We start from the raw sequence: 25,130 nt of genomic DNA, 5'->3' as shown, positions 1-25,130 counted from the left end.
CGGAGGTCTATGCATGGGTAAATGAGCCCTAACAGGCAGCAAAGTCCCTTCTAAACTCATGCAAAGTTCACATTAAGGTGAATTAGTTGCCAAGCCCAGTAAGGAATAAAGAATCACTTGAGTCAGCAGCAAACTGCATGCTTCAAGATGTACTTCTGAATGCAAGCCTGGACCTCTATTTTATTGAACCATCTGGATCTATAGAGAGATGTCACTTATCTCTCTCTGTCAGATTTCTCTACCCTGTAGCTACATTTTTTCATGTCCTTTTGATTTCACTAGTTCCAGAGACAAGGTTACACTAGAATACACGCAAATTTCCTCTGCTAACCACTGGTAGGATTATAACAGACTGATGATTTTATCCCAGTTCAGCAGATTTGAAGGGCTGACTGGCGTGTTTTACAACGTGCCAATAATTTTGTTTGTGTATAATGCATACTTTTCGATGCCATTTAAGCACCATATGTTTTCACAGCGGCTCCTGTTCTGCAACAATTATATCACCTCCTTATTATGATCAAACTTGATATCAGATTCTATTTTTTTCTCACAATGAGCAAGCCGGGTACTTTACTGAGAAATGATCCAACTCGTAACATATGGGAACTTTTACATAATTTAACTTTGGAATACCCATCCCTTACAACAATATAGTCTTTTATGGGGTAAATTCTACAGTATATAAAATGTAAATGTTGGATATAGGCTCTGATACTAAATATTATAAGCTCTGATTTATGCACATTTAGGCATTACAATTGAATATATATATAATAATAAAAGGGTGTCTATAAATGTCCAATAAAGTGGAACTCCAAACCAGTGTTTCTCAACTTCTAGGCCACTTGACAGCTTGTTAATGTGTGCCGATAGATACTGTTGGGGGGCTTTCATCCTACCTGGCTACTATGGTGGTGCTTACTCTCTATGTCCCACCAGTAGGTAGATGGCGCTTACCTCTCAGCCATATGTGTTATCAACCTTTTGCATCAGGGTGTGCACCTCAAAGCTCAAACACACATGCCTTTCACTGCAGCCTCAGTTGCACGGGACAGTGAATGAATGGGAAGTGCTCTGTATTGAGAAGCTTCCTGTTCATTCACAAAGCGAAGCATAGTAAACACAGTTTACTGTGCTTCAGTTATGAATGAACACAGTGAGCGAGTGTGTTCACTGCGTTCGTTTAGAAAAGGAAGGCGCTTGTAAATGACATATTTACTAGCCCCTTCCTCCTCTCTCTATCCTGAAACATCCCCCGCAGCAGCTGGGGGGAGAGGAGGGAAGCCAGCAACGCTGCAGTGCAGCAGGGCCAACGCGGGGGAAGCCCGAGCAGGAGGGGGAATTGGCACTGCACGTAGTGATTAGGGTGTGCCCAGGCACAGCTGTCGCACCCTGTGTGAACACCTATGCCCTCAGCCTTCACTAGCAAGTACAGATCAGACCCCAGTGGCAGCCTGCACAGAAACATTCCTGGAGTTGTTGGTATCCTAAAGCAGCATCACACAATTTGTAATGAGTAATTAAATAAAAGGGGTGAAGCACTGAAAAAATTGGGGTTTATGAAGGGGTAGAGGGGGTGGGCGGGGGGTTCTGTTGTTAATCTTAAGCTGCTAGTGATTGTTTTTTTGGTGCTGGTGAGAAGATTGGGTATTACTGGAATAAATGTACTACTGCAATATATAATTAAATGGTTTGCAGAAAAATGGAGGCAGCTCCATGTTTTTCACTTTTTGAGTTTTATATTCTATTTTGTTCAGAAAAATCTACTCTTTTGATTGGTGCAAAAAGGAGGCAACTCTGAGTGTTAGTTTCCTCATTCTGATGGAGCTGCCTGTCTAGAACGTTAAACGGCAGAATCAAAACATATCCTTTTTTATGGTAACCTGCTGGGGCATCCACTGGAGAGTAGTCTTGTCTGTTGTGAGCAGCCTAACCTGAGCCACTGATCTCTCTGAATGTTTTTATAATCTCACTACTTTGTATGAACTTACATCAAAGTCCCAGCACCTCTTGGAAGTTTTTTTTTTCTTCATTGGAGAGAAGAACGAGGCAGCTCAGAAATTCAAAAAATGTCCCTGCTCTAGAAAATATATTTATTCGGTGTGCCATTTACAGCATTACCTTGCCCTCAGGGGAATTCCCCATCTATCCTGTTTTTTTGCCCCCAATACATTAAGCATTTACTGTTATTTTCTCTACAATACAATTTGTATTGCACAAAGGTTTACAATGGTGTATAAATTTCAGATCTATGCTACAATTTTATTCTTCCTGTATAACCTCAACATTTGTAGCCCCTGCGTGGGCGATATTCGTGCTGTATCAATTTCTATTTCTTTCTCCTTGAAAACCAATAAACATATTAAAACAGAAAATATATTTATTGTTAACAGTACTGCTGAATCATGTGGTAATATATGGACAACAAGTGGGTAAAAAATTTTCAATTCAGGCTAAAAAAATTTGAAAAAAAGTTATAAAAACTGGAGCTGCCTCCTTATTGCTGCAAGTCCTTCAGTTTGCACTCAATGAACCTAACCCCTAGCAACTTGTAATTCACAGCAGAATTCCCATGTTTTCATTGCTTCACCCTGAAGCAGCACACTACATTGCCCATTACATCTTGCCGACTGCTGTTTTAAGATGCCAGCAACTTCACGAGTTCCATATCTTGTTGATAAGTTATTGCCCAGCTTAGCTTTTTATCATCAGCAAATATGGAGATTGAGCGGTTTATCCAATCCTTTATATCTTTTATGAATAAATTAAACAGAATTGATCCCAGGACAGATCCTTGGGGGACCCCACTGGACCATTCTGAGTACTCGCTATTTGTCACCACCCTTTGGACCCGCCCCTGTAGCCAGTTCTCTATCCATGTACATACCCTATGGTCCATGCCTACAGACCTCAGTAAAGGTAAATGTTTGTGGGAAACTGTATCAAATGCCTTTACAAAATCCGGATATACCACGTCCACAAGCTGTCCTTTCCTAGATGGCAGCTCACTTCCTCATAGAATGATAACAGATTGGTCTGGCAAGAACGATCCTTCTTGAATCCATGCTGCTTACTGGTAATAATATTGTTTTCATTAGCAGATTCTTGGTATAATCCCTTATCATCCCCTCTCCATTGGCTTACAAACTATTGATGTTAAACTGACTGGTCTGCAGGTTCCAGGGATACAGGGATATATCTCGGCCCTTTTCTAAATATGAGTGTGCCAATTTCAGCCTCACCATTCTGTTCTTGGCTTTAACTCAGTGTGGTCTTCTGGTGGTCTTCTGGTGTTGTAGCCCATCTGCTCCATGATACAACATGCATTCTGAGATGCTTCTGTGTTCACCACCGTTGTAAAAAGTAATTAAAGCGGTAGTAAACCCTGCTTGGTCATTTTTACCTACAAGTAAGCCTATAATAAGGCTTACCTGTGTAGGTAAAATGAATATCACCTAAACATGCATTGTTTAGGAGATATTACGGTAACCCAACATGCAGCCAGTGACATCACCAGCGCATGCGATCTGAAGGTCCGGCATACCTTGCATGCGTGGGAGTGACGTCATCGCGGCTCTGGTCAATCACACAGCCACAGCGTGTAAACTCGGAAGGAAGACTGGGGGAAGATGTCAGCCCTCTCAGTGGTGACAGCGTGCCTCGGAAAGGGCTTCGTTCTAAGGTAAGTATTCCATAATATGCTAGGATGCGATTCATACTAGCTCATTATACAATTGCCTTTTTTTTATAATAAAAGTTTATTACATTTTACAGAAAAATAAAGTCCAAAATATACAGCAAGTTTCACAAAGAAGTAAAAGAAAAAAAAATTGTAAATTCCACCTCTGATGTACATACCTAAAGTTATCCTCCAGACACATGATGCACATTACGTACTGTACATACAAATCAAAAGTATAATAAATACCAAAAGCACCCGGGCCCCCCAACCACCCCCACACCATTGTCATCACGGGCGCAGGCGACCAGGCAGGGGCAGACCAAGGCATAACAGGAATCCCCTTCAAATATGCACACCTGATCTGGTCAATCAAGTACAGTATGTATATAGTAGTCAGATGTGCATTAAATAGAATATCAGAAAAATAAGGGAAGAAGAGGATAGTAGGGGGAAGGAAAACTAACCTTCAGTAAAAAGGAATACAGGGAAGATAGCAAACAATTTAGCTATCAGATGGTAAGTATAAGTATCAAATGGTAAATACGTACATTTCTGGGATAGAGTATGGGGTTCATGGTGGGTTAGCAGGTATTTCAAGCGAATAATACGTTCATACTGACCAGGTGTCTCTGAATTTATCTTGTTGGTCTTTGACCGTGTGTATCCACCTCTCTGCATCCATGATAGCATCAACCTCCCTTTTCAAGTCCAGCAATGTGGGATATACTGATTGTTTCCAATATTTGCTTCCCAGAAGGGAAGCAATCACCCAATGGGACAATCAAGGGACATGTCCACCATATGTGAAGAAGAGTGCCCCGTGGGTTACATCCCCTTCAGCAGCGATCATCGGCCGCCGGAAACATCTGGGCTAGGCTGGATGGGGCCCTATACCATCTAGAGAGAAATTTATATGATGTTTCTTGAGTAAGTGAGCTAACGGAGGAAGCGTGTGTGAATTTGATCATCCTTTGTATCTGTAAAGGACTAAAATCCTGACCTATCTCTCTCTCCCAATCTCGAATACAATAGGGGACAAATTTGGTTTGTGAGCTAAGCACAAGTTTGTACATTTGGGATAATAAGTGTTTGGACTCTGGGAGATCAAGGCATAAGGATTCGAAGGTGGTAAGTGTATTGAGTAGTTGTAGTTGGGGTTGTAATTTACTAAGAAAGTCTGTTAGTTGGCAATGTCTCCAGGATGCAAATGGAATAGTGCCATAGGAGGCCTATATCACAGAAAGGGGAGACAGAGTGCCCTCGAGGGCATATTTGGCACGTGCAACTTTCCCGTCGGAGCCCCAGGAGCCAAAGAATCCTGGTTCCTATCTGGGTGGGAACCAGGGATAGCTCCCAAGAGGTGCCAACGGGGATGTTTGGGGAGCGTATGGGCCTGAGGCATTTAATCCGTCCCATTGTAACAAATATGCTCAAATCATTGGGGATGTCCATTCTGAAAGACCTCTATAGGCTGATGGAATCCAAGGGGCGCCCGCAAGATTCCTACCCACCACTGTTTTATCCAGCGGAACCCATAATTTATTCGAAGAGTGGTCACACCAATTCAATATATGAACTAGTGCCATGACTTTATAGTAAAAGGCTATGTCAGGGAGTCCAACATCACCATCCAATTTGTGTCTAAGGAGAAGGTTGTGTGTGCAAGTCTAGGGTGCCTGCCTTTCCACACAAAGGTCAGGAATGCTCTATGTAGTGGCTAAAAGAAAATCTGAGGTAATGTTATCGGTAAGGTAGATAGGATATAGATTATTATGGGCAATTATCCTCATCCTTAAGCACATTTATCCTCCCGAACCATGTTGGAGGATTTACTCTTCGGGTCTATAGATCTTTCATTATTGCCTTCAACAGAGTACTATAGTTAAGGTCATAGAGAAGTTTTTGGTCAGGGGTAATGTGTGTGCCTAAGTAAGGTCGGTTTGTTAGCCAAACAAAAGGGAGGCAAGATTGCAGGGATGCCGCCATGGGGGGGGGGGGAGGGGATGGGGGTTACGTGATCGGGCAATAACTCAGATTTCCCAAAATGTATTTTAAAGTTGGAAAAAAGGCCAAATTTACGTACTTTGGACATTAAAACCGGTAATGAGACTTGGGGATTTGAGAGGTAGAACAGGAGGTCAGAGAGCTTATGTTCCGTGGAACCAATACAGATCCCAGAAATGTCAACATTCCCCTGACTGTTCTTAAAAAGGGTTCTAAGACCAGGGCAAACAATAAAGGGGACAGGGGGCATTCCTGCCTAGTTCCATTGCTTATGCTAATGTAGTCAGAAAGTGTACCATTGACATAGACCCTAGCCCTAGGTTTAGCGTAAAGGGCCAGGACCCATCCAAACATATGGTCGCCTAGCCGCAATGCCCTCAGTACCTCTGTCATATAGATCCAATTCACTCACCTGTCAAAGGCCTTTTCGGCATCGATTGACAAAACTACATTGGGTGTCTGTTTTGGCCTGTGTTGCCCCCAGTGGAGAACATGTAAGACCCGAATAGTGTTGTCTCTGGCTTCACGACCCACTACAAAACCTGTCTGGAGGCGGAGAGCCAAAATTTTTGCCAATAGCTTGGTGTCGGAATTTAACAGGGAAATGGGTATATAGTTTGAGGTGAAGGAGATAAGGGGCGGAGAGCTGCTGTTTGAAAATAGAACTAGTGACAAAATGGCCATAAAACGCTCATGTCTCACATTCCCATTGAAGTCTATGGGCCTATTGTGCCTCCAATTTGCCAAAAAGAAGCTTATTTACTTTTCTGAGAGACAGGCATTTTGCTTCAGGTGACAGAACACTCAGATGTGAACAGGAACCATTAAAATAATGGGATTTGGCTTGTTGGGCGTTTTAGAGTTACAAGCTTTAAGCAGAAAATCGCTCAGGTGTGAACAGGGCCTTAGAGTACAGTAGCACACGTGCACAGACTTAATGTCCCAAACACACACTACCTGTGACGTTCATGTCTATGGGGGGCTGTACTCAGCACCAGGACATCATGGGCACCAAAAATACGCAACCTGTTTACGCTGTATGGGACAATCGACCATGTGCATGTAGCTTAAAGTGGTTGTTAAGTAAATTACATGCAATCCCCTCTGTTAGAAAGCCTCCTATGCTCTAGTGTCTGTGCTTTGTAAAAAAAATATGCCCATTTCTACCTTATTTCACAGCGCCACTCGGCACTCTCGTGACTCCTTGACGCTCCCTCTCCCGATCTGACAGCTAGAGCGGGAGGGCCCAAGAATCCCTCACTGACCTCAGCCGGGGAGGAGGGGAGGAGAGAGCTGAGACACCAACTGGGGAGGAGGGGAGCAGCGAGTAGTCACGTGAACATGGATCACGGTGTTAAATAAGGTAGAAATTGACATATTTCTACAAAGCACAGACACTGGAGCTTAGTACGCTTTTTAACAGAAGAGATTGCATGTAATTTACACAGTAATTTCAGCAGAAGGAGGGGAGAGGGATGGCACCGTCATTAGCTGACAGGCAGGGAGGGGAGAGCTGTGGATGACGGAGGCACGTAAACTGACCACAGCATCAGGGCTCAGCAGCCATGATAAACCGTGGTCAGTTTATGGGGGGGGGGGTGGAGGGCAGAACCAGGCAGGATCAGCCAGGTATTTCAGGTGATACAAAGGGCCAGATTACATAGCACAAGCACTGGCCAGTATCTGCAAGTTTTTATATTGGCTGTTTAGATATATGCATGAACAAGCGAATGTACAGGTGTAGTTTTGAATTATCTTCGTACATGGGTCAGTCATGTGAGCTAATTGAATAAACATTCTGTTCTTTTTCCTAGATCAGTGATCTAGAACATATGTAGAGAAATCCATTTATGCTCAGCCTACAACAAATATTTTTATACTGGCACATCTTTGACATCCGTGATCAGGGCTGCTGATAGAAATCGTGGGGCCCCGTACAGACTACCTGACTGCACCCCCCCCCCCCCAGAAAATTTTAAAGCTATGTTTTGATAAAAATTCAATAAAATCAGAGTTAAAGAGATAAATAAATCTCTGTGTGTGAATGAAGTGTTGGGGCTCATGCACATGGGTGCTGTGGTCTGTACAGTGTGAATCAGGGGTTCATTTATGTGGCTTGAACCACCTGGAGCTGTACGAACACAGCTGCAGGCCCTAATTTGACAGGTGTGGGGATGCAGGTGTACACCCTGGACACAGAGAGTGTGCATTTGGGGGCCGCTGACCTGTAAACCTGTCAAATTAGGGCATGGGGCTGTATTCGTACAGGCACTGCATCCCCATAGAATGACAGGTGACTCCAGCCCAAACCCCTTCTTTACAAAGCCTGAGTACCTGTGTGAATGAGCCCTTCATTATATTTTTCATTTTTTTTTTAAACAATCCTGTTGGGAAGGGGGGGGGGGGGGTCTGGCTTTGGTGAAATATTATTATGACAGACTTACCTAAAAAACAGATCTCTCCAGGGATGCTGTCACTACTGAGAAGGATTTCATCTTCGTCTGCTCTTCTCTCTGGATTCTTGGGCTCCAGTCATTTGGCCAAACTGTGATGATGTAACTCACACGCATGCGAAAGGGAGTCATGATCATAGCATAGCTCCCTCAATGGATGGTATGCCGTCAATTGAGAGTGCAGTAAACATGTGCCGGTGCTATCACCGGCTGCTACGTTTAGGAGATATTCACTGAACCTACAGGTAAGCCCTATTATAGGCTTAACTGTAGGTTCAAGATACAAAATGAAGTTTATTACTGCCAAATCAATTAGTAAATAGGAGTTAGGAATAGGAATTAGGAGTTGATACATGGATTTGCAGAGGGAACTGACAGTGTAGGGGAGAAGAAGCAAAGTTGCATAGGTCAGGAAGCAGTCTGGGGAAGAGGAGTGGGAACCCCAGCTACATAAAGCACACTAAACTTCACAGGGACAAGATAAAAGGCAGCTTTGGAACTGGTGTATCAGTAAATTCTTCAAACCAAGGGAATACAGCTGATCAGCTGTGACTGTGTCAGGAAGACAGAGCAATGGGGGAGAGATGAAAAAAATATACAGGCTGGGACGAGGAGTATAGGAAGAACTGCATGAAAGAAAGTTACAGAGATAATAAACTCACCTAACATTAGAGCCAGCGCTGAGAGAGGAGGCCCACACAGGGTGGGGGATTAGTGACAGATGACAATTGTGTCTCTCTTCCTCTAGCAGCATAAAGCTGGCAGCAGGGAGAGGGGGAAAGACCAGCTTTCAGCTGGTAGAGGAAGAGAGACACAATTGTCATCTGTCACTAATCCCCCTCCCTGTGTGGACCCCTCTGTGTGCTTTGGCCCCCTACAGGAGGACCAGTGGTTCCCCCCCCCCCCCCTATCAGCGGCCCTGTCTGTAATGTGAGGTGAATTGCCTTTTTTGATAGCAGCTCTGAATAGAAAAGTCAGTTATATTGTGACAAAACTGTTGCTGCTGCTATGCCAAGCTAATTTGCCTCGGAAGTGACCTAGGGCCCGAAGAAGCTTCACATTTCAGATTAAATATCTCTTAAGTTAAGACTTAAAATAATCATATTTATATTATATAAAAATACATACAAATCTACATTTGTGCTGCCATTAATATTTTGTCTAATGATTTGTTTTTAGCCCCTTGGATTACTCTAGGTACAATTAGATCGGGTGCAGTTGTAATCAAAGCTTGGATTGTAACCAAGCCTTAATGGCTTCAGAACTTGCCCAGATAATTAAATTGGTTAAACCTGTAAATTGATGGAGGAAATGTATGCATTCCAACTTATACAGTTAAAAAGCTGAATGTCTGATAAGGATTTGTTTTCGGTGGGACAGATTGCTGCCCACGTTTGGTGTTTCTAATTATTTATTCACAACGGTTGGTAGCTGAAAAAATTCTGCAGTCTCTGTTTGAGACAAGTATTGGAGCATCATCACAGACACATAAGCATTTTACTGTCGCTGTCACATATCAGACAATAAATGGCTGAAATACAACATTTCACTCGTGTCTCTATAATCTGTACAATTTAGCATGAAGTATATTCAGTGTAGAGCTGGCAGTGTAGTATCTCAAACTGACGTACGGGGAAGAAGTTGTCATCAGATGTGTTATATTATTAAAATACAGGAAGAAACTGATGGATAACTCCCTCTTCACCTTTTAAAAGAATGGATTGAGGAATAGTGTAGATTTCCATGGCTGGAAAGAAGCCTTTTGGGTGAAAAGCGTATAACCCTACAACTCGGCCTTTTATTGGCCCTTTAGAGTGGGCTTCTGAATCATGTGATCGCTGTGATTGGCTCTCACGGTGGTCACATAATTGGGAGCCTGTCCTGCTGCCTCCCAATCAGAAGCGGTGACAGCTGGGTCAGTATGCTGGAAGCGTGCAGTGAACATGCTCTCAGCACATAAACCTCAGGTTGCTGTGCAAGAGTTTAGGTGGCAGCCGGGCATTACATTTTACCTTTCCTGCTGCTGCATATATGCTTCACACATTTGGTAAGAGGGTAGATAAAGGCAATAATATCTACACAGGATAGTCCATGTGTTAAAGTTAACCCAGCTTGTAATGTTAAAGTTAATAATATGTCACAGGAAGCACCCTCATGGTTAACAGAAGACAGACTCAGAACTAGACTTGAAAAACTTAACATAAATAAGTCACCGGGACCAGATGGCTTACACCCGAGGGTCCTTAAGGAACTCAGCCAGGTGATAGCCAGATTGTTCCTAATTTTAATGGATAGTCTACTGACGGGAATGGTACCAGCTGATTGGTAAAAAGCCAATGTGGTACCAAAATTCCAAAAATGGAGAAATATATCCTGGGGAACTACAGGCCGGTTAGTCTAACATCAATAGTTTGTAAGGTGGATGATAAGGGACTATATACAAAACTTTAGTAATAAAAGCGGTATTATTAGTAGTAATCAGCATGGATTCATGAAAAATCACTCTTGCCAGACCAATTTATTAACCTTGTATGAAGAAGTGAGCTGCCATCTAGATAAAGGAAGGCCTGTAGATGTGGTGTATCTGGATTTTGCAAAGGCATTTGATACAGTTCACCCAAACAATTACTGTACAAACAAAGCTACTTAGGTATGGACCATAGAGTGAATACCTGGATTAAAAGCTGGCTGCAGGGGTGAGTTCAAAGGGTGGTGATAAATGGGAAATACTCGGAATGGTCTAGTGTGGAAAGTGGGGTCTGGCAAGAATCGGTCCTGGTACCAATCCTATTTAATTTATTCATACACGACCTAGAGGATGCGATAAACAGCTCAATCTCTGTGTTTGCGGACAATACTAAATTAAGCAGGGCAATAACTTGTGGTAATCTTACAGGGTGACCTGAGCAAAATAATGGGATGGGCATCTACATGGCAAATGAGGTTTAATGTTGAAAAATGTAAGATAATGCATTTGGGTGCCAGAAATACAAACGCAAGTTATTCTGTCTGGAGAAGAGATGCTTGAGAGGGGATATGGTATCAATGTACAAATACTGTACTGGTGAGCCTAGCATAGGGAACAAACTATTCAGTGAAAGGGAATACAATAAGACACGTGGCCATTCGCTAAAATTAGAAGAGAAGCGGTTTAACCTTAAACTGCATAAAGGGTTCTATACCGTCAGAGCAGTAAAGATGAGGAAATCTCTTTCACAAGCAGTGGTATCAGCGAGGGGCATCAATAGTTTCAAAAAACTATTAGATGGGCACCTTAACCTCCCTGGCGGTAACCCCGAGCGTGACTCGGGGTGGATTTTTCATACCAGGATCGGTAACCCCGAGTCACGCTCAGGGTGGATGTGCAGAGAGCGCAGCGGTGTTCTCTTACCTTCTCCTGGCGATCCAGCGATGATCTCTCATTGCTGTGACCGCCAGCCGAGATCCCCGCCGCTCTCCGTCGGTCTCCATCGGTCTGATCACTTCCTAGTTCCATTCCCTGCAGCAGCAATGCTGCATGGGAGCGGAACTAGGGAGGGAAATTAAAAAAAAAAAAAAAAAGTTGCACAAAACACAAACACATTACACATTTTATATTATATATATATATATATATATATATATATATATATATATATATATATATATATATATATATATATATATATATATATATATATATATATATATATATATATATATATATATATATATATATATACACACATATATATATACACACAAACACATATATATAATATATAACGCATCAATTATAATCTAATCAATAATATAATTTTATTATATATATTATATATTATATAATAAAATTATATTATTGATTTGATTATAATTCATGCGTTTGTGTTTCAAATTTATCACATCTGGGATGTCTACTGGAGTCTTGTTTTGGTCAGGTTTAAGTCAGTAATTACTAAGAATTGTAGGCCTATAATACATAACGCCAAATTTCCATGAAAATAATTGTACCGCTTTTGGTATGTAATTCCTGACAGAATCATACCACCAGGGAGGTTAACAACCACAATATACAGGGGTATTCAAGATACTATTGTGTGACAGGAAGTCAGGTAAATCTGTGGATGTAGTCAAAGACAGGAGATACATTTCCACCTGGTTTAGAAAATTCACCAATTACTATAGGGTGTCGGCTGCAAAGGTAGCCAGAACTGTCTAAGGACGTTGAACAGACTTCAGCTGTTCAGAATGAGGAAGTTAAGGCCTCTATAATTTGTCCAGAGGAAGTCTAAGGATTTCTGCCTCCTGACGCTGTGTGAGCTGGGGAGAGGAGGCCAGTCAGATGTGGGCCCCCTGAAGCTGTGTGAGCATGGGGAAGACCTCCTGAAGCGATGTGCGCTGAGGAGGGTAAAAACTGTGAAGACTACTCAAGGTGAGGTCTTGGACTATTTCTATGTGGAAAGAAATAAATGCACTGTTTGCTATGTGAAGAGACAAGCAAAGGAATGTGTTCTATGTGAAGAGTGTGAAGAGAAAAACCAATGGATCTTTTCTATGTGAAAGGAAAGTCCAATGAACATGTGCTGTGTGAAGAGAAAATGAACTATTCTCTATGTGAAGAGATAATAAATGGACTATTGAGAGTCTGCTGTATGATCAGCCAAGTCTGCCCAACTGTAGGTTGGGGACAGACTTCCTTAGATAGGTTCCTGTGTGTGAGAAGGTAGCCGCCCACAGTGGCAAGGATTTATTTTGTGTTTTATTTTATTTTGGATGTTTTTGACGCTTGCAGTCTGGTGAAGAAAATTGCATGAATAAACCAAACTGTTGCTTGCAACCACTTCTCGACTATCTCCCTGTGTAACTAACCCCCCCCCCCCCCCCCAAGGGGTCATCCACACCCATCACCGAGCATTAATCCCCACAATTGACATAAACACTTATACACACACACTCATCATAGATTGAACTGGATGGACTGGTGTCTTTTTTCAGCCTCGCTAACTATGTAAAAGTGTTCTGTACAGTAGTACTTAACTTTTATTATTTTTCATCTTATTTTCACCACTGTCATAAGCAAGACAAAACCTTTTTTTAGTTGCTGACAGAGCAGGGAAATATAAGAACCTTTGGTGTTTATTTCTATCTATTTTTTTAGCTAAGGAGATTTTACATCACTTCCTGATGGGTGTCAGAACGGGAAATGAGGGGAAATCTCTCCAACAAGAACAACAATAAAACATTAAGCAGAGTGGAGAAATGTCTTTAGAGTTTGATTGCTGTTTATGACCTCACTGGGGAGATTTCCATGTACTTCCTGTTCAGATAAGGAGTGTCAGAAAGAGTTGCAAATGAGCAGAAATCTTCCCAATAAAGACCGAAAAAAGCAATTAACCTTAAAAAGGTTCTAAGCGAAAAGAAAAAAAAAAAATTGGTTGGAGTTGGACTTTAAACTTCACACACCCGCAAAAAAACAAAACAAAAAAAAAAAAAACAGCTTTTCTCTTTTGTGTACGATTGTGTTTTTTTTTTTGTTTTTTTTTCATTTATAGTTTTTATTTTGCTCTTCAGCAAAGCACATGGTACAGTACAACAGAAAGTAGTCTGCCAGACATGGCTGAACAATGACAACCATAAGGTACATAACAATAACAGCAATGAAAAAGAAAGTGCACTTCTTTGAAATCCCCCACTCCCCTGTGGCCCCCCCTTTTAGTAATCCTTACTTTCCCCCAGGGCAGCATCCTCAGAAATTTACTTGGTGGGTCAGTAACAGTCTCTTCAGGATAGCACATTTTATAAACTGTAAGGGGATAAGACAGCTTTCCTATTTTAGGGAAGCATTACAGAGACCTTCTACTTCTGTCAAATTGCTCAGTTTCTTTCAGCACACCTTAAGGGCCAGGTTGACATAACTACTAGGACTCTATTTGAAAAAAAAAATGCATACTTGGCCCTGATTCACATAGAGTAATTTACAGAGTTATATGCTCTGTTTACCAGTCAAGGTAACAAGCTTTCCTATCAAGTGGCATGGGAACTGAGCCTAGGTGAGACTATTGCCAAGGAGGTTTGGATGAAGTGGTCGAACGTGGTGCATAAGGCATACCTAATACTTCCCTAGTGGAGCAAACTTTAAGGTGCTCTCTCGATGGTACCTTGTTCCGATAAGGCTGGCAAAACTATACCCTGGTACCTCACCCCTCTGCTTCTGGGGATGCGGGCAAGAGGGCGACATATTTTGTGTCTGGTGGTCCTGTCTGAAGGTCCAGCATTTCTGGATAAGAATATTCAATCTTGTCTATTCGGCAATGGGACAGAATATACCCAAGGACATCAAAACAGAGTTGTTCACTGACATGTCTTAGGAGATCCCCAGACATCTCCAAACTCTCATATTTTTTATTTTCATTGCAGCTAAAAAAATCGCCCGTGATTAGTGGCGAAAAAAAATTATCCTGGATTATGATTATTAAGCCAGATTCGAAAAAGTGTGGAACCCCTGGATTGCGTCACTTCAGGCTCCATAGATACTGGGACACCTTGTGGTTTTAGGTCTGGGCCGAGGGGACCAACTCCGGTCTTTTCTCTTACTTTCTTTCTTTCCTCCTTCTACTTTTTCTTCTTAACTTTTATTTTTTGATATGTTTTAAGAAACTCTTATAAGGATGCTGACGGGGGATCATAGAGTCTACCCTATTTTAACATTTACTTGGGAATAAGGTATTGTGCCTTGAGGCCATAAGATTAATTCTTGACATCATTGCTCCCTTACCTCTCCGTGTAACTGAGCTATGTATGACTTAAAGTTTATTTTAATGTATTTTCATAAATACTTTCATACTTTGACTTCCTGTAAAAGGTTGATAAAACTTTTGCGTCTAATGCCTTTGGTAAACTATTGCCCTATTTGGTAGAGCCTGCTTGTCAGGCTTGGCCTTTTTGATTTGTTTTTACTCAGGTTATGACAACTTGTCCTTTGATCCTATTGGAGGGTGCATCCACTGTTTGACATTGATATTGTTGGCATTTTTGTACCATGTTAAAAACTTTGAAATAAAAACTATTAAAGAGAAAAAGTCAATGCACATCAGTTACCATGTCATCTTGTACGATTCCTAAAACATTAGAGCTCCGATTACATGGCAAACAGTAGTGCAAAACACGAAACACATTATTCCTGACCACACATTACCAGTGATTGGCGGGGGTCCGACCCATGCGCACTTAGGCCAAAAATGCATTTTTAAACTGGAGTAGTAATAAATAAAGGGGACAAAGAAGAAAAAAAAAAGGCCAAAGTCGCAGAGTAGCTAATCGTTACTGAGCTGGAGCCTGCATGACCTGAGAGGATAGATACGAGCTATAGTCTCGTGGATTTTGAAAGTTGAGCCAATAATACCATGCTTTATGGAATTGCTGCTCTTTATGTTTCATAGCCGCTGTTATACGTTCCATATTGTTGACCAAGTGACGGAAGGTCAGTGTGTTTTCATTTTTGTTGGATGCTTTTGTGTCTATATTGTATGTCTTTTGAATGATACTATATAGTGTATATAGGGCCGGGACAAGGTCATCTAGAGATCAGGGCGAACATGCTACATTGCGCCCCTCCCCATAGATGTATTAGCATTATGAGTCAGCAAAAATCCCCTCACCTCCCCCCCCCAAAAAAATTGAATACTAATCTTCATGCTCACCCCCTAAGCAAAAATTTCCCCTTCTCTTAGTACAAATTCACCCGGTGCTAAAATCACCCCGCAGCACAAATCTTTGTCCCCCCACCCCAAAAAGTCTCCCTCCTAGCACAAATCCTCTACCCCTCGAATTTTGCCACCAAGCACAAATGCTCCCCCCTACTCCAAACCTCCCCCTTCCAGCACAAATTCCCCTCTCCCAATCCCCCCTCCTAGCACAAATAACCCCCAATCATTCATACTAGCACAAATCCCCCCCCCCCACTCAAAAACATATTTCCCCTTTACCATGTTACTTTTATAGCAAAAACTCTCAGAATTCCCCATCCTAGCACAAATAATCCCCGGTCATTCATACTAGCACAAATCCCCCCGCCCTTGAAAACATATTTCCCCTTTACCATGTTACTTTTATGGCAAAAACTCCCCAAACTCCCCAAATTCCCCCTCCTAGCACAAATCCTCTTCCCCCATCCCTCCTCCCAAAATAAACGCCCTCCCCCAACAAACCACTACTAGAAAACCTCCCCAAATTTTCCCTTCTAGAACAATTCTTACCCCTTGCTGCCCCTAAATTCCCCTTCTCAACATAAATACCCTCCGCCCCAATCTCCTTGTGGTGCCCCCACCTCACATGTAACTAAGGTGCCCAGGGCAGCTGTCCCTCCTACCCACCCCTTGTCTGAAGACCATTGTAATCATGGTTTCTTTTGTATAGTATATGAAAAACTACCGAGCCAAGATTAAACTAAAGCCTGCACCAGATTAGCAGCACAAAATAACAGAATGTAAGTCCTTTTAGGTGTCAGTCAACATTTTAAAAGACTCGGCAAGGATTTTTATGTACCGAGCCTGCTTTGTAACCACTGTATTATATGCTTTTAACTACAGACACCTTGCGTGTTTTTTATTTGTGCATTCCGTGTCAAGTTTGGAACCCCAGAATTTCAAATTTCAACAAACTGTGCATGGCACCGGAGTAAAGCTTTGTGACTTATAAGTCTGCCTGCTAAGAGCTGCAGATGGAAATACAGCTGACAGCTAGTGTTGTCTATTGCTGTTAGACACATGAATAGAATGTAATGCGTCTCACAGGGAACAGAAGACAAACAAACATAGACTTACCTCCTCCACCTCCCAAGAGGGTATTCTTAGCTAGAAGAGAAAGCAAGGGAGATGGGTAGAAGAAGGATGGGTGGAAAAAGGAAAGACAAGGAGAAAATAAGGGGAAAAAAAAGAAAAAGAAACATTATTAGATAACCAGCAAAAAAAACAAAAGGAAATAAACCAAAAATAAAAATCTCATACTTTGCAATTCTCTTGGTATCTTAGCATGTTTATTGCCTATGGGAACAGGATCTCTCGGAAATGTAGAGTGTTGCTGAACAATTAACAGCTAAAAGGTTAACTCAGTCAGAGTTAACAAGTCTTTTAGAAGTCTCTTCCCTGCATCCATTTTTCTCAGCTCGTTTACTTGCACCCCCTCTTCCTTTCCAGTGTCTTGAGTATAATTAGTGAGAGTTCCCTTATTCCCAGCACTGGAGGGCACATCGTTTGTTAGAATAATACAGAGGGCAAAATAAGACAGAGTGACAAGGGAAACAGGGATCACAAGCTACATGAAAAAGAGAGGAGGTTACATTCCCTTGCCGATAAAAGAGCACTCTGGCTATAAATAAATGCCAAAAGAATAAACCCGTCTGCAGCACCTGCTCTACCAAGCTCACAATCTAATATAGCGTTTAGGGAGTTCCATCCATTTAAAATATTTATGGGAAAAAAGCTCCTCCTTGCATAACATTTTGATCAATGACACGGTAACTGGGCCATAGGAAACAACCATCGGAATTTCAAATCTGTATGACTTAAGCAGCTACCTTTTACCAATGGCAGGATTTAGTGCTACATGGTTGCTTTTGATTCTAGTAAATTGCAACCAAAAGACTCATGCGTGATCACATTTTTCAAGCTCTGGATCCCAAGGGTACTGCTACATACAGTGGGGATCGAAAGTTTGGGCACCCAGGTAAAAATTTGTATTAATGTGCATAAAGGAGCTAAGGAAAGATGGAAAAATCTCCAAAAGGCATCAAATTACAGATTAGACATTCTTATATGTCAACAAAAGTTAGATTTTATTTCCATCATTTACAGAAAACAAAAAAATGGCGTCTGCAAAAGTTTGGGCACCCTGCAGAGTTAATATCTTGTACTGCCCCCTTTGGCAAGTATCACAGCTTGTGAACGCTTTTTGTAGCCAGCCAAGAGTCTTTCAATTCTTGTTTGAGGTATATTTGCCCATACTTCCTTACAAAAGTCTTCCAGTTCTTTGAGATTTCTGGGCTGTCTGTCACGCACTGCTCTTTATAGGTCTATCTATAGATTTTCAATTATGTTGAGGTCAGGAGATTGTGAAGGCCATGGCAAACCTTCAGTTTACGCCTCTTGATGTAATCCCCCGTGGATTTCGAGGTGTGTTTAGGATCATTATCCATTTGTAGAAGCCATCCTCTCTTTAACTTCAGCTTTTTCACAGATGGCATCAAGTTACCATCCAAAATTTGCTGAAATTTTATTGAATCCATTTTCCCTTATGCTCGTGAGATGTTTCCTGTGCCACTGGCTGCAATACAACCCCAAAGCATGATTGATCCACCCCCATGCTTAACAGTTGGACAGAGGTTCTTTTCATTAAATTCTGTGCCCCTTCTTCTCCAAACGTAATTTTGCTCATTCCGGCCGAAAAGTTCAATTTTAACCTCATCGGTCCACAGAACTTGTTTCCAAAATGCATCAGGCTTGTCTATATGTTCATTTGCAAAGTTCAAACGCTGATTTTTGTGGTGAGGATGTAGAAGAGGTTTTCTTCTGATGACTCTTCCATGAAGACCATATTTGTACAAGTATCTCTTTATATTGGAATAGTGTACCACAACTCCAGTGTCTGCCAGATCTTTCTGGAGGGATCGTGCAGTCAAACGTGGGTTTTGAATTGTTTTTCTCACAATCCTGCAAGCTGTTCTGTCTGATATTTTTCTTTGTCTTCCAGATCTTGCTTTAACTTCCACTGTTCCTGATGACTGCCATTTCTTAATTACATTCTGAACAGAGGATATTGACATCTGAAAACGCTTTGCTATCTTCTTATAGCCTTCTCCAGCTTTGTGAGCGTCAACTATTTTCAGTTTCAGTTTTCTAGACAACTGCTTAGAAGATCCCATGGTGCTGATTGTTAGGGCAAGGTCAGATGAGTCTGGGCATTTAAAACCTTTGAGATTGACATCACCTGGTCTTCCCAGACGATGATTGAGAACAATCCATGACACTGGCAGGTCTCAGCCTTGCAAAGGGGGCAGTGCATGCTATAAATTCTGCAGGGTGCCCAAACTTTTGCAGACGCCATTTTTTCGTTTTCTATAATTTTGAAAGTGTCAATGATGGAAATAAAATCTAACTTTTGTTGACATATTATAAGAATGTCTAATCTGTAATTTGATGCCTTTTGGAAGTTTTTCCATCTTTCCTTGGCTTCTTTATGCACATTAATACAAATTTTTACCTGGGGTGCCCAAACTTTCGATCCCCACTGTAGTCCCAGGGCTTTTTTTCAGGGGGAACGCATTTTCGGCACCTCCAACTCTGAATACATTTAAGTGCAAGGGGTGCTTGGGTGTGCTGAACGGTCTATTGATGATGGACGCTGGGGGATCTATTGTCGCTAGTGGGGATCTATTTTTGCATGGGAGTCTATTGTTGCTAGTGAAGGATCTATTACTGCTGGGAGGGATCTTATATTTCTGGGGGGTCAGTTGTTGCTAGGAGGGATCTACTGTTGAGAGAGAGGTCAATTATTGCTTGCTGCTGGAGAATCTAATGTTGCTGCTGGAGGTCTATTGTTGCTGGGGTGGTATTTTGTTGTGGGGGGGGGGGCATTGTTGTGTGGGTGATCTCTTGTTTCTGGGGGGGGGGGGTCTATTGTTGCTGGCTGCAGGGGATCCATTTTGCTTCTTTTCTTGTTTTATTTAACAAATTCCATACACATTTCTTACGACCACAAAATGTTACTTGGTTCTCTGTTCTCCAAAAGGGGCAGTACTGGAAGGTGGGTATGAAGTGGGACCAAGGTATTTGCTTGGGGGTGGGTAGGGGGCGGAGACAAGGGGGGAGTTTCTGCACTTACACTCTTAGAAAAACAGCCCTGGTCCCACCTATGAGTTTCCAGCATGGAAAGCATGCCACAGCTTGATATAATTGTTTCCATCTGTCAGAAATGAGTGCAATCTGTGGTGCTGACCCAGTAGGGACCTAGGTTACACTTTGGGGATGATTTACTAAAGACAAACTAGACCAGTGATGGTGAACCTTGGCACCCCAGATGTTTTGGAACTAAATTTCCCACGATGCTCATGCACTCTGCAGTGTAGTTGAGCATCATGGGTAATGTAGTTCCAAAACATCTGGGGTGCCAAAGTTTGCCATCACTGAACTAAACTGTGCACTTTGCAAGTGCAATTGCTCTCTGCAAGTACAGTTGCTCCAGAGCTTAGTAAATGAGAGGAGGATCTTCAAACTTCCATTATCCAATCATGTGCAAGCAAAAATGCGGTTTCTATTTTTTTTTTTTTGCAGGTGATTGGGTATTCTTTGTAAAGTGAAGCTTTACCTCATTTACTAAGCTGGGGAGCAACTGCAAAGTGCACAGTCCTATTGACCTTTAGTTAATCAACCCCAAAGTACATTGTTTCTGTGCACATATTTGAATATTTGTACGCTAGTACCCAATCCCAAAGTGTGTGTTCTCCTTTTCAGACAAAAAAATGAAAACGTGAACTAATGCTGCTGTTTCCCAGCCAATCAAGGGAGAAAGATTTGGGACAGCTGAGGCTCCTGTGCACATCGCTGGATCAAGAGGGGGGCTCGGGTGAGTATTGGGGAGGGCTGTGGGGTAGCAACACACAGAAGGTGTTTTATCTTACTGCATAGAATGCATGGAGGTAAAAAACCTTCAGCCTTTACAACCACTTTATTATATATCTAGACAAAACATTTTATTTAATTTTGGATAAAACAGGAAATGGTTAAAATTTCTGTGTCCCATTGAGAAGATTTTTCTCTTGGACAGTTGTCACCAGAAAAAGTGTCCTCGTCAGGAGACCTCTATTCCTAATTAGGTGACAACTCCAGATTTTAGATTTTCCTTCAATTTCAGATCAAGTGATGGGGTGCAGGCTCTACAAACTTCCATCATCCAATCACGTGCAAGCAAAAATGTTTTTTTTTTAAATATTTCCTTGCAGGTGATTGGGGATTCTTTGTAAAGTGAAGCGTTACCTCATTTACTAAGCTGTGGAGCAACTGCAAAGTGCACAGTCTATTTGCCTTTAGTGAATCAACCCCAAAGTACCTTGTTTCTGCCCACATATTGGAATATTTGAACGCTAGTACCCAATACCAACGTGTATTTTCTCCTTTTTTTCAGATAAAAAAAATATATAAAAAGTCCCAGCCAATCAGGAGAGAGAGATCTGGGACTGCTGAGGCTCCCGTTCACATCGCTGGATCAAGAGGGGCCTCAGGTGAGTAATGGGGAGGGCTGTGGGGGGAGCAACACACAGAAAGTGTTTTACCTTACTGCATATAATGCATAAAGGTGAAAAACCTTCAGCCTTTACAACCACTTTAATGTATATGTAGGCAAAACATTTTATTTAATTTTGGATAGAACAGCAAATGGTTAAAATGTCTGTCATTTCTTGCCATCTGAAGATTTTTCTCTTGGACAGTTGTCACCAAAAGTGTCCTAGTCAGAAGACCTCTATTCCTAATTAGGTGACAACTCTAAATTTTAGATTTTCCTTCAATTTTAGTTCAAGTGATGGGGGTCATCAAGACAAACTGAGAGAGAAAATCTGCCTAAAAGGTGGCACAGCAAGATAATATCTGAGATTGCAAAGACATTCGGTGCATGGAATTATATTCTTTGTGGCTGTTGAGGAATATATTTGAATGACAGTTTTATCCGGTGTTCAGCTGTAAAAAAAAGTTTTGGATTAAGATACTTTTAAATGCTTCACACCCAAATCTCATAACTGCTGTTCCCCAATCCCACTACCCTTTCCTGTTTTTTAAATGTTTGCAAAGAATATCATTATTTATATTTAATTTAAGACTTAAAATAACTAAAATCGGATTGCACCCAATGCCTTGTGTAGCGCTATCCCTGCAGGAGCTGCTTGGTAGATAGGGTTCTCTGTGTTTTGCTTCAACTTGGTGAACGATCTCAGCTCAGCTCTAACACACCAGGTTACATAGAGAAGATATTGTACCACTTTTACGTTCATCAATATAAATATCATGCGTGCACTACAGTTCAGAATCAGTAAGCATCCACTGCATTGGTTAAGAATAAAGAAATGCATTATTTTGTAACAAATTAAAGCAGATGGTAATATGCACATACATGAATGAGCAGAGTGTAGGTCAAACACATTAGAAAAAGAAATAAGTTACTGTTTTATAGCAGCTTTGAATAATGATGGTGATTTTACTGCAACCAGTAGGTTTTACTGCTTAGAGTGCACTCTGGCATAAAGGCTACACTAAGACTCAGACCTTCCTGCAGAGGTACCTTTTACTATGGACAAGTAAAGTTCCTATAGAGTCTTTTGCTCTAGGTCTTCAGCCGGCTAACGTCGGGGCCCAGTCTTTATGGTGGTGCACATGAGTACAGTCCCAGTAAAGTCTGCATGCCATGGAAAAGGCTGCTAGTTGGATGTCCATTCCCTATGTGCTCAATCTCTGCTAGCAGCAACAGGTCAGTGGCAGCAATGCCCTCCTAACAGTCCCAGTGATGCAGCAACTCCAGTTCTGCTATCCAGGTATTTGTCTGCTTCTGTATCCACCCTACTCGACTGCAGTCTTTAGCACCCTGGATGTTCGCTTTCTGCTCTTTAGCTTAGGCAACAGGCTTTTGTCAGGTGGGCGCACACCCAGATAAATAGGTGTGCCCACTCTGGGTGCCCTCGTAGCAAGAGAGTAGAATCTCCAAACTTCAGCCTGGGAAAATGTAGTCTTTTCTCCTCCTAACAACAGTCTATCTCTGGGAATGGTCCATTATATATCATAGCAGAGTTCCCTTCTCAAACTACAGCTCCCATGGTCCACTGCTGCAAACAATAAAATCACTTGAGCTCCTTCTGCTTGTTAGAACCACTCCTCCCCCAGTGGGTGGGGGTAAGATAGTGTTAACCCATTCAGTCGGAAGTCCAGTGGAGACACAGAAAGAACTGCAGTTCTGCATCTTAAATCACTTTCTGTCCAAGCACCTGACTACATATGTATTCAGTAACATACGGTATGTATAATTTACTGCTCTGTTGTAACAAATAGCAATATACTCTGGTTTAAAACAGCCATGGGGGTTGATTTACTAAAGGTAAAGCTTCACTTTGCAAAGAATACCCAATCATGTGCAAGGAAAATAAAAAAAAAACAAATTTTTTGCTTGCACGTGATTGGATGATGGAAGTCAGCAGAGCTTCTGCTCATTTACTAAGCTCTGGTAAAACTGCTCTTGCAGAGAGGAATAGCCCTTTGCAAAGTGCACAGTCTATTTGCCTTTAGTAAATCAACCCCATCAACCCCCATGTGTTTTTTTTCTATTTAATTTTAGGGATTACTTGGAATGATCTCATCAATCTACTACTAAGACTTGGAGAATGACGCAGGGTCTCTGATTGGCAGATATTGGTATGAGAAGGCAGCACTTAGTGTGTATGTTCATGCAGTGATCAATAACACCATGGTTTTCCGTCCTCTGACTTCCACTCTAAAAAAGTAAACCTTTCCAGGAGAAACATAGGATTTCCTCTAGCTGGCTGCCTCCTGAAGATGCTAGGTGCCTGGCTATTATGTGGACTTGCTATAATTAAGACTTTCTGAGTCACTGACATAAAACAAGTATGCAAATACGGTATGTTAAATCTGAAGTTTAATCTGCTTATACTTTGCTTTCCCTTTACAGCTGTGCAAGACTGAAGGTAAGGCTGGAGTTCCGCTTTAGTTTAGAAGCTCTTATCTGCATACTTAGTCCAGAGTTGTGATTGAAGAGATTGAAGCCAGAGGGTCAGCATGGCTAGCTATAAAAAAATGCCTAAAATTTGAAAAAATTTGATTATAAAAATTCTCAATAGTGCCGGAAAATGTAATTGAGAACACAGCAAACAGATATACAGAATGATTGAAAGTACATCTAATGGACTTGCTCAGCAAGGGTTGAACTCACTGTACACATCTACAAGGCACAGCCACTGGACCTCCTATTATCTATAATGAGTCTTGGCATGTAATACACTCTCCTAATAGGAAACCTATCATGCCACCTAGAAAAGCACTTCTGGATCCAAAGAAATTTCTGCAAGAATGTCTCCTAAAACGATCTCCCTAAAATCTCATCCTTATCTACGCCACTAAAATACACCGATCAGCCATATCAATATGACCACTGACAGGTAAAGCGAATAACAATAATAATTTCATTACAATGGCATCTGAAAGTGGGCGGGATATATTAGGCAGCAAGTGAACATGTTGTCCCTGAAGTTGATGTGTCGAAAGCAGAAAAAAGGATTGGAGCAACTTTGACAAGGGCCAAATGGTAATGGCTAGATGACTAATGCCTCGTACACACCCAACGATTATCGGCCGACCGATCGGCCATCTTTTGTCCAGTGTTGTTGTGTTGGTTGGAATGTGCTCTAGACTGCACACGAATTTTCTCGGCCAACAAAAATATACTTCAGAAGTGATGTCATGTGCTGGTTTACTTTCCGTGTGTTTTTTCTTCTCTGAGCATGCCCAGTCTTGCTCATCAGATTTTTGTCTGCCGAAATCTGTACTGACTGACGGAAAATCGGCCGTTGTGTTGACGGCCAACAAAAATTTTATAGCATGCACACCAGATTTTAATCGGCCGAAAAGTCGGAAGTCGGTTGTCGAAAGCATCATACTAACAAGCCGAAAATCGGCCGATCGGAGGTTGGCCAAAAATTCCCAGCCAATAATTGATTCGTGTGTACGAGGCATAAGTCAGAAAAACTGCAATACTGCAGATGTTGTGGGATGTTTTCGGTGTGCAGTGGTCACTACCTACTAAAAGCAGTCCAAGAACAGAAAACTGGCAAATTGGAGACAGGGTCATGGGCTGCCAAAGCTATTGATGAATGTGGGGAGCGAAGACTGGCCCATGTAGTCTGATCCAATAGAAGAGCTGCTGTAAATCAAACTGCTGAAAAAGTTAATGCTGGTGGTGAT

The 25,130-nt window shown here is 41.7% G+C and overlaps 1 protein-coding gene across 3 annotated transcripts in view; it reads right to left on the bottom strand.

Moving 5' to 3' along the window:
- Positions 1-25,130, bottom strand: part of MACROD1 (mono-ADP ribosylhydrolase 1) — a 1,305,057-nt gene that overhangs the window by 172,810 nt on the left and 1,107,117 nt on the right. For all 3 annotated transcript variants that reach the window (XM_082270231.1, XM_082270229.1, XM_082270230.1), the window contains exon 4: positions 16,944-16,973. In XM_082270231.1, the coding sequence (XP_082126357.1) occupies positions 16,944-16,973 (30 nt within the window). The remainder of the gene's footprint in view (positions 1-16,943; positions 16,974-25,130) is intronic.

The sequence above is a fragment of the Pelophylax lessonae genome (assembly GCF_965119305.1).
Source record: "Pelophylax lessonae genome assembly, chromosome: 10".
In the NCBI taxonomy this organism is placed as follows: Eukaryota; Metazoa; Chordata; class Amphibia; order Anura; family Ranidae; genus Pelophylax; species Pelophylax lessonae.
This window is presented reverse-complemented; position numbering and strand designations above follow the sequence as displayed.